The sequence below is a fragment of the Pinus tabuliformis genome, chromosome 8 (genome assembly GCF_031772625.1).
Source record: "Pinus tabuliformis cultivar Carrire ecotype Pingquan chromosome 8, CPIR1, whole genome shotgun sequence".
Classification (NCBI taxonomy): domain Eukaryota; kingdom Viridiplantae; phylum Streptophyta; class Pinopsida; order Pinales; family Pinaceae; genus Pinus; species Pinus tabuliformis.
This window is the reverse complement of record NC_142294.1, coordinates 978,133,103-978,146,825: the sequence shown is the minus strand read 5'-3', so window position 1 is coordinate 978,146,825 and position 13,723 is coordinate 978,133,103. Positions and strand designations below refer to the sequence as shown.

General features: G+C 42.3%; 2 protein-coding genes across 2 annotated transcripts in view; one reads left to right on the top strand and one right to left on the bottom strand.

The window, feature by feature from the left end:
* LOC149238704 (ninja-family protein 7-like) overlaps nucleotides 1-13,723 on the top strand; it is a 131,074-nt gene that overhangs the window by 31,330 nt on the left and 86,021 nt on the right.
* LOC149238705 (uncharacterized) lies at nucleotides 7,390-12,745 on the bottom strand. The gene is made up of 2 exons (XM_089369648.1): nucleotides 8,576-12,745; nucleotides 7,390-8,286 (listed from the first exon to the last, which is right to left on the bottom strand). The coding sequence occupies exons 1-2, from the start codon at nucleotides 12,743-12,745 to the stop codon at nucleotides 7,390-7,392; spliced, it is 5,067 nt and encodes a 1,688-aa protein (XP_089225774.1).

Genomic DNA, 13,723 nt, shown 5'->3' with positions numbered 1-13,723 from the left:
GACAAGATAGTGAGTCAAGCGAGGGGAGCTTCAGGTGGGACAAGATGGATTGGGATCCTGATATTGAGGGATTCTTTCATGTCAGGACAATGCAGGGACCTAGGATGACTCAGTGGCACGTTTGGGACCTCGATATTACCGATGGTTATAGGGGTGATTAGTAGACAGAAGAGGCACTTGTTTAGGTATTGTTGGAGGACAAGCGATTTTTGGTGCATTGGATGAACTTGCCGAGTGAGGATGCCACCTGGGAGGGTGAACACATACGTGAGCATCCGATGCTAAAGTTGCTTGGGGACAAGCAACATTTGGGAGGGGAGGACTGTAATGTCCCTTTCGAAATTAAATTGTTACAGGGTTATTTTTTCTACAATTTTGACAATTTTGGAGGCCATGGAACCCATGTGATTTTTGAAAAAGACTTAGGATGGAAAAAGGGGCCGAAATGCTTTGTTGGCATAGCGTGGGGGCCACCCACATGAGGAAATACGCACCTCCTTAGAGGGAAGTTCGAAAGACTAAGGAGGGAAAGTCAAATTGCTAGTTGGAGGGGGCCCACATGGGAAAAGAGGCCCACAAATTATAAATAGAGGAGGCTCAACCTCATTTGGTATCTTTTTGACATATTGAACTCAATCTTAGTTGTTCGAGCTGCTTAGCCAGGTTACTGTGCTGCTTAGCACACGAGTGTCTTCGAGTGAAGATCTCAATCCTTGCTTCGGTGGACTTCAAGTGCCAGCCCTAGGAGGGAGTACTATTTTGTTCCAAGATGTACTAGTACCAGTGAGTCGAGTTGCAACAACAGCAAGTCGAGTTACAACAACAAGGAGGCCGAGTTACAGCCACAAGGAAAGGAGCAACAGAAGGGCTGAGTTATAGCAGCGGGAAAGTAGAAGCAGGAGGGCCAAGTACAGTAGCAGGAGGTTGAGTTCCAGCAGCTGGGGGAGTAGCAACAGTGCAGAGCAGGGAGAGTAACAGCAGCGCAGAACCGAGTTATAGTCACAGTGAAAGGAGCAGTAGGAGGACGAATAATAGCAAGGAGGTTGAGTTCCAACAACAGGGAGAGTAGCAGCAACGTAGAACAGGGAGAGTAACAACAATGCAAAATAGGGAGAGTAACAACAGCGCAGGTGCTGCGCAGTCATTGGAGTGAAATTAGTTGGGGCAACATTATCCAGGGGATTTTGAAGCTGGGGAGCTAGGAGATCATTTGGAGGGCCATTTGAGGAGGATTGCTGGAGTTGGGAGTGCAGGGGCTGACAGGAGTAGTCGCCACAACAAAATTCTTATTTCGAGGAGGGCACAGTTGTGAAAGGTCAATTTTTGAAGGTTGGAACCAAGGGAAACCCTCTCTGGGGTTTTTTGGGTTTTGGGCAAGGATCACACTCTTAATTTTATAGAATTTTCTGGGCAAATTTGAGGGGTCAAACAGGGGTCCCAACTCAGCCAGCAACTAGAGGAGCTAAGGGGAATTTGGGCCAAAAGTCCGAGGTCAACATTTGGCTAATTCTTTCGTGGCTTATTCTGGGTTTCTTGTGTAGAGGCTAGGATTAATTTCCCATAATTTTCTGAGCAACAGGGAAGGCTCTAACAGTAGATCATTTTAGGCAGCAACACCTCTCTGGGCAGTAACATCGCAACTCTTGACCGGATTACTGACAAATTTGAGGAGGGTGTTCCATTATTCATTTTGGGCTTTTGCTAGCTTGCCTAGAGAAAACCCAGGTGCACACATTCCAGCACCTTGCTATACACCTCTTCCCATTTAATAAATTGAGTAGACAACGCAATTTGTTTGCCAATTTTGTGGTCTGATGGTCTGATTTAATTTTGTGGTGTTATTTTTATTGTCCACTTTGCATAGCATTACTTTTCCTAGTTTGGAACATTACAAGCTGAGGAGAGACTTGGTCAAGTGTAAACTTGACAAAAGCAACAATAGTGGGTCGAAGCCCAAGGAGGAGGAAGAGAATGCAACCATCGTATCCAAGTGGCAGCAGGAGTAGTGGAGGTGGAAGAAGGACGTCTTGAAGATTAAATGCTTAAGGTGTGGTGAATTTAGTCACTACACAACACAATGTCCTCTCAGAAAGAAGGACAAAGATGAGAAGCATGATCCGAAGGCTGCACCCGTGAAGATCGAGGAGGAGGAGTTTGCCATGATAGCCCAGATACCTCCAGGAGGGAGGTGGGGTGATCTAGAGTTGTAGTTCGAAAGGACTACAGATGGGTAGGATCCTTGAGGAGCCCACCTCTCGGATCAATTCCTTGCTACGGGAGCCCAGATCAGAAGTAGCAGGATGGACCAGTGTCAGTTGGTGCAGAGGAGTGCCAAAGTGACAGTTGCAGTGGCTAGGAGCGCCAGAGACTGAGCAACACAGAGTAGAGTTGGCAACAATGCAGTTGGCACAAAGCAGAGGTCAGCAGCAACGCAGAGGCTTCAAAGGGTCAACATAGAGACTAGCAACAATCATACTCCAACAACGAGATGCATCATACTGAACACTTGTTCAGTAATTTGGGAAGCTTTGTTGTTGCTGATGTAGTAGCAACAACAGTTGGAGAAGGTTGCAGTGCAGATGTAGTGTTAGTAGTGGTAGTGCCAACAACAACACGGATGCAGAATTTGAGAGGGAGTTGCAGTACAAATGCAATGTTGGCAGTGATAGGGCCAACAACAATACATATGAAACATTTGCGTAGTAGTTGGTGGGTAGCAATGTCAGATATCAGCCGCGCAAAGGGAGATGTTTTAGAATCAGAGTGATGCTTCAACAGGTTGCATTACTAGAGCACATTCCTCACTAAGAGGGAGTGTTGATTTTTGGTAGCATCGGATGTGCTCTAAGTCTCAAAATTTGCAGGGAGGCTTAGACACATGCATTCTCCAATACCCAGAAATCATTTTGGGAAATTCCACACGGAGACAGTTTTATTAAAATAATTAATTATTTTTAATGGGTGCCTAAGTCTAAACTTAGGAAATTAAAATAATTAAAGGGTATTAACCTAACTGTGGGTGAAAGTTCTAGAAGAAGACGAAGATCGAGTCCAAATGATCTGAGCCATTGATTAGAATCTAATCTAGGCCGTTGGTTCTCAACTAGAGGATTATAAGAAGGACATTAATGTGCACTTGGAGAATATAGTGAGTAAAGATCAGAAGATCGAATTTTTGAAGCAAAGTAGCTGCCAAAGAGAAATTCAAAGTGATCTTTTGTAGTGAGGGGTAGGGATAGTATCAGAAGGGAATTTTTCTTGGTCGGAGAGTACAAGGCAGAGAGGGCAAGACGACATCCAGAGAGGCTGACGCTGACCCATGTAGAGCTGATGCAGTGGTAGCATAGAGCCTAGAGGGAGATCGAATCCTTCTTAGGAAATCGAGTTTCAGAAGCTAGGAGTCGGGATGTGAGATTGGGAGGTAGAAAATCGAAGTTTCCAGCCAACATAGGGTCTGAAGGAGGAGCAACGCGGTCCCCAACAGAGGTGACACAAAGATTGACGCTGTTCTGCGCAGAGGCTGACACAGTTTTGCGCAGAGGTTGACGCAGAAGGGACGGAGAGGCTCTTCTCCAGCGAGATCAGTGCCAGATTCTTCCAGTAATAGGATGAGGCATCTCACTGCTTGTTTTGTCCAGTTTCTCTCTGTATCAGATAGCCAGTTGGGGATCCAACAAATTGTACTCAGAAATTACTACTGCATAATAATAAAACGCTTAGCTGCTGCACCGATTTTCCCGCATTGGGTTTTTTTGAGGACATTTGTGCAAAAATAACTGTGTAGATGTGTTGTATTTCTTTCTTGCTCAGTTTCTTGCTTCCGTATTTTATTTAAATGGTGAAGGTTGCAGTGTATTAGTTTCGGTGTCTACTGTAGAAAACAATAAATAATTTTGTTCAGTAATTAACAAATAGAAGAAACATAATCAATTGCTGCAGTAGAAATTTGGGCTTCCAAATTTTCACAAGACTCTTCAGTTTTGTTCTTTTTGGGTGGAGCTTCATTGGCAACATTTGCATGTTTTCTTTCTTTCTTCTTATTCCTTGGACTTTCAGGACATTGACTTCAGTAGTCTCCCAACTTATGACAATTGTAGCATTCAATCTTTGATAGATCAACCTTCTTCTCTGGACCTTTGAACTTCTTATATGCTCCCTTTTTCTTGTGATGAGCAGAGTAGGCATTTGAAATGTTGTCTTCTTCATCCTTCTTCTTATTACTTACTAATGAGATACGAGCTTCTTCTTGACTGCATGCATTCCACATTTGTTCAAAGGTTAGAGTATCTTTCCAACTGCTAATTCCTGATGCAAAAGTTCTCCAAGATTTTGGTAGACCTAGTAGTGCAACAAGTGTGAGTTCTTTCAATGGTACAACTTCATCTATAGCTTGGAGTTCATCTCTTATTCTAGAGATCCTTACAAAATATGATGAAACAATATCATCTTTTGTCATCTTTATTGTTCTTAGTTCATTCGTGAGACTAGCTATTTCACGAATGTTCTTAATGGTAAATAACTTGGAGAGGGCTTCATACATTTCTCGAGTGGAATCTATATTGGATATGTATGGGATTAAATTGTCCTTCACTCAGTATACTATTAGATTCATGGCCAAGATGTCGGTTTCCTTGAATTTCTCCTTTCCTAAATCATATGTAGGCTTCTTAACTTTTTCTTGAACAAGATCCACAATTTTATGCTTAGCGAGAATAAGATCTATCCTCTTCTTCCATGCCCTGTAGTTGGAGGCTTCTTCCAACTTGTTTTTAGACTTCATTGTCATGTCCTCTTTTCCTGATATAGTAGACCTTATTCTTATATGATCCTTATCCTTTGGTTCTTTCAGGAGATCTTCTTGCTGCCTTTTTCTTTCCTCCTTCTCCTTAGCTCTGATACCATGTTAGAAAATCAGAAAGGCAGAAAGGTTTTCTTATATTGATAATTACTTGTGATATTCTTGTAGTCTTATTATCTTCTCTTTATGTTCTTCTTTTATCTTTGTTTCATCAAGCAATCAACAAATCAAATCATGAAGACCAACAACACCAGATGTAGGTACTCTGCCAGGGCTAAAATCCTTCTATAGGAGAAAACCCAGTCAAAATCTTCCACTAGTAAATCAAATTGAGATAGACCAAGACCTTAGACCCAAAAGACATTCCTCCTCCACCAAGTCAGCCTTCCAAGGTGATTCAACAAACTGCAGTAGTCTCTTCTTGTCCAATAGCTTTAGCCTAGCAACAATCCAAAATTTCGACCCCCAACTTCCAGAATTTCGGCCCTACTGCAGATCTGAAATTTCGGCCTCCCTAGTAGCTTCAGAATTTCACACGTGTGCGGGTAGAGAGAGAAAATTCGACTTCCTTTTGCTTGACAAAGACTTCTTTCTCCTTTGCTAGGGTTTTCTTCCTATTATTTGAATTTCAAACCCTTTTTTTTCACCAACAACCGCTGATCGAACTTATTGTGGATGTACTACAAATGAGGTCGAGTTGCTGCCTTTATATAGTGGTTTCTTCCTCTCAGTTAGGCCGATTTGTCCAGGTTGAGGTTGATTTGGTGGAGGAGATCTAAAAGACCTAGTTTACATGAAATTCATTTTCTTTCTTGATAGATGAAGCCCAAGAAGGGTCTTTTACACATAGACATAAACCCTAAAAGCCTACAATGGAGGCTTTGACCTAAAAATCATTGACCCAAGCATGAAACCCATGCTTTAATAAGTCAATTTCTCTTGCAATAAAATTTCTTTTTTCTTTCTTTTGAGAAATAAATTACATTATGACTCAAATACAATTATGAATATTGACACTATTTACATTTTTTCAACAATTACCTCAGTCTAGACAAAGGCAAGGAATGAAGTTAGGGGAGTTGCAATCTTGCCATAACTTTTCAAAATTTGTTGTAGTAGCTTGTAAATCCTAAAAATCCCCTCAAGCTCTTCAGTGTTTTGGGACTGGGAGAATCTTGCATAGCTTCCACTTTCTTGCGATCAACTCATACTCCTTGACTTACAATGTCACCCAAATATTCAACCTGAGGAGCCACAAAAGCACATTAGTTGTCTCTCAAGAGTTGCAAGGACTTATCAATCTGCTCTATATGCGTGATTCCATGCTTCATTGTAGGTCAAGATATCACTGAAGAAGGCCAACACAAACTTGCATAATAAGCGTTTGAAAATATTGTTCATGAGGCTCGAGAAGGTGGTTGGAGCATTACAAAGATCGAATGGCGTCACTAGAAACTCATAATGATCTTTTTTTGTTTTGAAAACTGTCTAAAAGATGTTTGTTTCTTACATCTTGATTTGGTGGTATCTTGAATGTAGATCAAGCTTAGTGAAAAACTTTGCTCCATGAAGTTCATCCAAGAGATCATCAATAATTGGGATAGGAAATTTGTCCTTGATTGTCAACTTATTGAGAGCCCTAAAATCATGACACATGTGCCAAGTGCCTTCCTTCTTTAACACCATGACTATTGGTGATGAGTAAGGGCTTGTATTGGGACATATGACCCTTGCCTCCAATAATTCTTGAATAATCTTTTCTATTTCATTCTTTTGTGCAAAAGGGTGTCAAAAGTATGTAGATTTGGTGGTTGACTTCCTGGAATTAGGGGAATGCCATAGTTATGCTCTCCATGAGAAGGGGGTAAACCTTTTGGTGTCTCAAAGGCTTGATGATGTTTGTGAAGGACTAGTTGCAAATCTGGGTGGATTTCTTTTGTCATATTATTTGTAACTTATGTGGCATTAGATTAGGAAATAATGCTAGAGTGACATTTCTTTATTAACTTCACCTTAAGATGAGAGTTGACTATTTCAGAGGAGTCGACCCTAAGCACTTGAAAGGTGTGTACATGTTCCTAATGAAACTCATATAAAGTTCTTTGAAATTCAATCACTGGTCCCAACGTGTGTAGCCATTTTGCACCAATACTATATCACAACCACCCATGTTGATGGCAAATAGATGGATTTTGAGTTGATAGTCTCCCATTAGAGTTTCACATTTTCACATCTGCCCCCACATTTCATCATACCTCCATTAGCAGTCATGATTTGAAATTTGTGCACTAGGTGTACAAAACAATGGTTTTCTTTTGCCTCTCTCTTGTGAATGAAATAGTGTACTGCCACTATGAACTAAGATTATAACTTTTTTTTTTTTTAACAAAGTCGTCTACTCGTATATTATAAAACCAACAATCCAGTGTTCTAGTACAGAAGGGGGAAGCTCTGAGAGCTGAGGTTCAAAAGTGGGTTCGCAGACCCATAATCCTCGAAGCTTCTCTTGATTAAACACAAAACTAGAAACAAACGGCTATATTGCCTGACAAAAGAGCCTCCTAGCCAACTGAATTTACAATGCATAAATATCAAGGGGAGTGCTGGGTGACAGAGTCATCCGGGAGCTGTTCCCTCCTGCTTGCTCTGGTTGAGGCTTCGGCCTGCTGGCTTTCAGTGAGGGAGCGAAGGTGGTCTATGGCAGCTTCCATATGTATGCAACGGTCCTTTAAATCTTCGATCTCTTTCTTCCTTTTCTCAAGTTTTTTGCGCTTGGAATTTCTATCAGAGTGATAGTCCTCTGTCAGCTCCTTCATCTGTTTGTTCAGGGCATTGATCATGATTACATGGGCTTTACACATGTTACACTCCTTGTTGTTGAAAATATTTCCCATAGGATTTCCCTGATTGGCAGGTTGATTTTGCTGCTCCGCCATCCTGGCTATTTGGGAATCAGGATCAGCAGTGCCCCGAGGAATGTCTGAAGTGGCAGAGGGCGTGAGGACGATGCCACAGAGCTGCTTGCTCGTTGGATTAAGTGACGAGGGGCTCAGATGATGAGTAAGGGCACGGCTAAGGACATAAACAAAACTGTTAGCAATAATAAAAGCACAGTAATGAAGAAAATCGGTTACCCAGGACAGTGGAGGAGCGACTAGATTCCGGGTCGAGCGGGGCGCCTTCAAACGATGCCTGAGATTTGGGAGGGCAATATGAGCTGTGGGAATCTGGTAGTCTTGGCTGCAAACCGAGAGGAGCTCGGTATTTTCTTTGAACAAGATACTGATCTTATGATCCTGAGAGGAGCCTTCTGACTGAAGCCCCCGCCTGTAAAGAGCCCTTCGCCTCTGTCTCAGATTGCCTTGAGTTGTGATAGTCCTGAGATACTCGTTGTAATTTATAAGAGCGAAGAGGGCTTGCTCGCGCTTGTTTCGAGCTGTGGTGTATCTGTTCTTGGTGTCCTTGAGATCTTTGGAGTTGATTTTTACCTGTCCTTGGAGCCTGTCACCAGCATGGGCGTGATCACACCCTCTGATATTGTCTGTGTTGTTCTTTGAGAGAATCCCAACCGTGCCTGCATTCCTCGATTCCAGAGGACGATACACTGTCCTATAACACCTGTTTTGACAGTCGAGAAGGATATGATATGATGAGGATAAGGTATACGCGGGCCAACAGCATTGAAACGGATGCCTGAGGTGACCGATTATCTGGTGCGAAGGGAGAGCGTCCTGTCTATGGAATATCCCTGTCATAAGAATCATTGTTTTCCTTTACCTGGCCCGTGAGTCTTCCCGTGGCTTTGTTTGCCTGCTCGTCCGCTTCCCCGTTGTTACTTCTTAGAACGTGCTTGAAAGTCACTTTGCTGATGCCCCTGATCTGATCCTCAATTCTGCCTTTGATTCTGTTTAAGGCGATTTGGTTGAAATCTTTTCCGGAGTTCATAGCTGCTATAATGATTGCTGAGTCTCCCAAAACTAAGAGATTTTGAATGCCTAGCTTCAGGGCGATGGAGGTCCCCAATAGAAGGCTGTAAGCTTCAGCCTTATTGTTCGTCATGGTACCCAAACCCCACTCATAAGTGACAATTGTTTTCCCTTGAGGATCTCTAATTATTCCCCCGGCTCCAGCTCTGCCTGGGTTGTTTTTTGAAGCCCCGTCGAAGTGAAGCGTGAACCGCTTTTGATTTTGGATCCAACTGTTGATTTCCTCCTTTGTCCCTCTGAGTTTCCAATCCTTCTGCCCTGTTCCTGTTATTGATTTGTTTTTTGTTCTTGGTTTATAGTTGAATCTCCGGACCCATTCCTTCACCCTATCATCTGTGTATTCCGGGTCAGCATGGGAGATCCCATTAGCTTCTATTGTTTCTGCGATGAGAGCAGTTGTTTTAGCCATAATGCTGGATATACTAGGTTTCTTGTTTTTGAATATACTTTCGTTCCTGGCTAACCATAACTGCCAACAGAGGTTTGAAGGGATGCTGGTCCATATCCTCTTAGCTAGAGTCATGTTCTTGCTGGCGTAAGGGAAGGTTTTCCCCCAACCTTTCTGAAGGAGGGAAGTCTGATTGGGGAAGTCTCCAATATTGAGAGGACTAGTTATAAGTTTCCAACAGGACCTTGCTACTGGACAGTCAATGAAAAGGTGGTTGATGTTTTCCTCCGCCTCCCTGCACATGAAACAAAGTGAGGGACCCTGAATTCCCTTTTTCCTAAGATTTTCTGCAGTTAGGATTTTGCCATGAAGCAAGGTCCAATTGAATAGTTTTATCTTCGGCAGGCTTTCAATTCTCCATGCTGCTTTGTAGAGTTGCCAGTTGTTGATTGCTGTTGAATTTTGGAGTGTCTTGTAACCTTCTTTCACTGTGTAATTGCCTCCGGTTGGGTCCCAAACGTAATTATCATCTATCATTCTGCTTGTAGGGGCTGACCCTGTGAGAGAGAGCTTAAGGTCGTTCCAGAGATTCTCTAATTCTTTAGGTAGGTGCAGTGTTTTCCATCCTTTCCAGCTGTTTTGATCCCAGAGTGAGATGTCGAAAAGGGTTTTAAGATTAGCTTCTGACATCCACTGCTGCAGGGGTCTGAAATTGATGGACTTTTCCCTGGCTTCCGTGCCCATAATTCTATCCTTCCATATGCTGATATGCTTTCCATTACCTGGGACTTTAGAGATGTGAGACTTGAGGAGGGGTAGAGTTTTTTTGATCAATTTCCAAACAGGGGTACAGTGTCTGTCAGTGATTGCTTCAGAGAGGATGTTGCTATTGATCCCATTCAGATATTTCCTTTTGATGACCTCTGTCCACCAGGTCCCTTTCTCTTTTAAGATTCTCCAGGTTAGCTTGAAGCCCATTGCCATATTTGCCAACCTAGGAATTCTAATTCCTAGTCCCCCATTTTCTAGAGGTAGGATGACCTTTTCCCATTTCACCAAGCTGAATTTTTTAGTGTCTTGCTTTCCCCCCTTCCATAGGAAGCTTCTTATAATCAGCTCCAAATGTTTATGAATGCTTGAAGGGGCGAGGGTAATGGCAAATTGGTAGATAGGGAGGGCTGAAAGAATGGCTTTGATGAGAATTGTTCTGCCCGCCAAGTTAAGCCAATACATCCCCCAGCTCTGCAGTTTCCCTCTCAGCTTCTCAATTAGCTTGACCCAAACTTCGTTTTTGATTGTCTCTTTGGCCAGAGGCAGTCCTAAGTACATGAAGTGAGACCAGTTAGATTGAGCTGGGATTTCCATGATTATAGAGATTCTTTGAGTTATGTATCCTGGTGCATTCCAGGTGTAAATCATGCACTTGTTGTTGTTTAATTTGCCCCCCGAGGCTTGAAGGAAGAGGTCCAGGATGATCTTGAATCTCCTGGCCATGAGGCTTGAAGCACCACCGATTAAAAGAGTATCGTCTGCAAATAATGAGTGATTGATCCCCTTGGCTCCTCGAATGATGTCCACTCCTGTTATTTCCTTTAACTTTCGCTTGTTTTCCAGGTGCAAACTTAAAGTTTCTGCCATGATGATATAGAGGAAAGGAGAAAGAGGGCATCCTTGCCTCAAGCCTCTTGTGCTCTTGAAGGCGCTGCAGGGTCTACCATTGATTAAAGGGGCTGTCCAATTATGGGATACGCATTCCATAATCCTGCTGATGAAGAGCTCTGAGACACCGAACTTCTCTAGGACAGTCCGCAGAAATGTGTGGTTTACCCTGTCAAAGGCGTTCGCCATGTCCAGCTTGATTATCATACCCCTCTCATTTCTAGCTACGCTACTGTGTATCGCCTCCTGGACCAGAATAACATTATCTGTTATATGTCTCTTGGGGAGGAATCCTCCTTGGTTATCCGAAATAAGAGAGGGAAGGATTTTTTTGAGCCTATTTGCCAGTATCTTAGTGATAATTTTGTATGAGACATTGCATAATGAAATAGGTCTGAACCTGTCAAAGGATTGGGGGTTGGGCTCTTTTGGGATTAGCGCTAAATGCGAAGATTTGATACTGCTGCCCATTTTACATTTTGAGTGGAAATTTTTCACCATTCTTATGTAATCTTTCTTGATAATATCCCAGTGGGTTTTGTAGAAGCTCACCGTGAAGCCATCAGGCCCGGGGGCTTTGTCTAGAGGCATACTATTGATTGACCATTCAATCTCCTCTATTGAGATTTCTTTGTCCAGCTCACAATTTTGTGCTTCTGAGACCTTTCTCTCAATGATGTTGGCGAATTCTGGATTTTCTTGATAGTGAGGATCAGCTGTGAGTAGAGATTGGAAGTGTTTAGTGGCAGCCTCCTTGATTTCCCCCTGGTCCGTAAGCTCTTTGCCTTCAAACGTTATCCTTTCAATGTTATTTCCAGCTCTCCTTACTTTAAGACTGTTATGGAAAAACGAGGTGTTTTTATCCCCAGAATTGAGCCAGAGACATCTTGACTTCTGTCTTAGCTCTTCCTCTTCTTTACGGTGCTGATTGTAAAGCGCTTTATATAGCTCACTTTCTTTCCTTTGGTCTTCTTCCGTTTCTTGGACGACTTCCTTTTCCTGATTCCATTGCTCTAATTTCATTTGCAGATCATTTTTTTCCTTCCTTTCCTCGGTCACGTGATTCCTCGCCCACTTCTTTATGGCAATCCGCAGCAATTTGATCTTTGTTTCCCAAACGAAGTGTGGGGAGCCTGTTATCTCCGTTGTCCAGGCTTCTTTTATCATGATTTTGAAGTCCTCGCTGGAATCCCATGCTCTGTTGTATTTGAATGGCAGCGGACCCATGTCTTCCCCTCTGTCTAAATACAGCGCCACTGGTTTGTGGTCAGAAATGAAGCCCTGTATAATTGTGCTGCGAATCCTCGGAAAGTTGGCAACTGTTCTCTCCTGTACTAAAATTCTATCAAGTCTCTCTTTGATATTGTTCCTGCCTGTTCTTTTATTTGACCAAGTGTAGCGACCATTTTGAGGAGGGATGTCTATGAGATTGTGTGTTTGAATGATATCTTCCAGTTTTTCTCTAGAGGGATCAATAAAAAATTTCCCTCCTAGTTTCTCCTCTGCATTCCTTATTAAGTTAAGATCTCCTCCTAGGAAAATATTCCTCCCTTGGGCAGTCTCAAGGTCTGCAATTAGAGAATCCCAACAAGAAGCTTTGTCCCTGAAGTGTGGGGGAGCATATACGTTATAAATTGTGTATTCCTCCTTCTTGTCTGTGCTTTGCATATCTATTCTGATCCACCATCTATTTTGCCTGTTATCTGTGAGATTCCAATTACTTTTGTTCCATATTGCCCCTATACCTCCTGAGGCTCCTATTGCACTCATGGCTATTCCTTCATACTTTCTATTTCTTATCAGGCTGTTTTGAAATTCTTGTTCACTGATTTTGGTCTCCTGGAGTAGGAGGAAGTCTGGATGTTCTGCTTTAATAAGGTCTCGGACTGCATTTGCTTTTAGGGAGGAGCCCATCCCCCTACAGTTCCAAGAGACCAAAATCATCATTTACCTGATTTGATGTGGATCCCACTTTTCTCCTTCATCTTCTCCCCGCTTCCTTTGTTCCTGTCAAGATAGGTGTCCATTGGTTTTTTTTTTTTTTCCGGGGAAAAAATCACAACTTTTTATTAAGAGCGATAAAAAGTTTTACAAGCGATTGAATCATATGCCACCACATCTGGCTCATAAGTCTGCTGTTCTGCTCAACATTTAAGGAGCTGTTCTGCTGTTCTGTAGGACACAAAACCTTTACAATCAACCTCCTAACGGAGGTGCAATAACAACCATGTATCATATATGCGAAACAAAAACTGGGGTCTCCTTCAACAGAAGGAAAACAACCCCATAAACAAAAAATATAGATGTCTCAAAGCCCGTGTGCAGTTCCAAAAAGGAGAGAAAGTAAAAAAGTCTGTTTGCTGTGTATTAAAAATGCTGCTACTGATATCAAGAACTAAATAAAACAGAGCTGGAAAATACATGAATATACATATAATATATAATGCCGCTGCAAAACTGCTGTCAAAATGAAGCTGGACGACAGAAGTCAAAGAGGCTGTGCATAAGGAGGCATATCTGATCTGACTGAATGCCCCTGTCTGATCTCTTCTATGACCCAGTTGCCCATATCCTGTTGTACACCAGCTTTAGATAGCTGGTCTGCTTCTTCATTCTTGTCCCTGTAAATGTGGCAGATAGAAAAAATATTAAAAGATGCCTTTAATAAGAAAATTTCTTCCACTAGTGTTCTCAATATCTGATTATGACAAGATGCTTTTCCATTGACCCAATTAATGACATTAAGAGAGTCCCCAAAAATCTGTATCATGTTTATGTTTCTGTGAAGAAGCCAGCATAAAAGGTAACGAAGAGCTGATAATTCCGCATAGTTATTAGTGCCATAACCCAGCCCAACAGAAGCTTTTAGTGAGTGATCAGGATCGATATGAA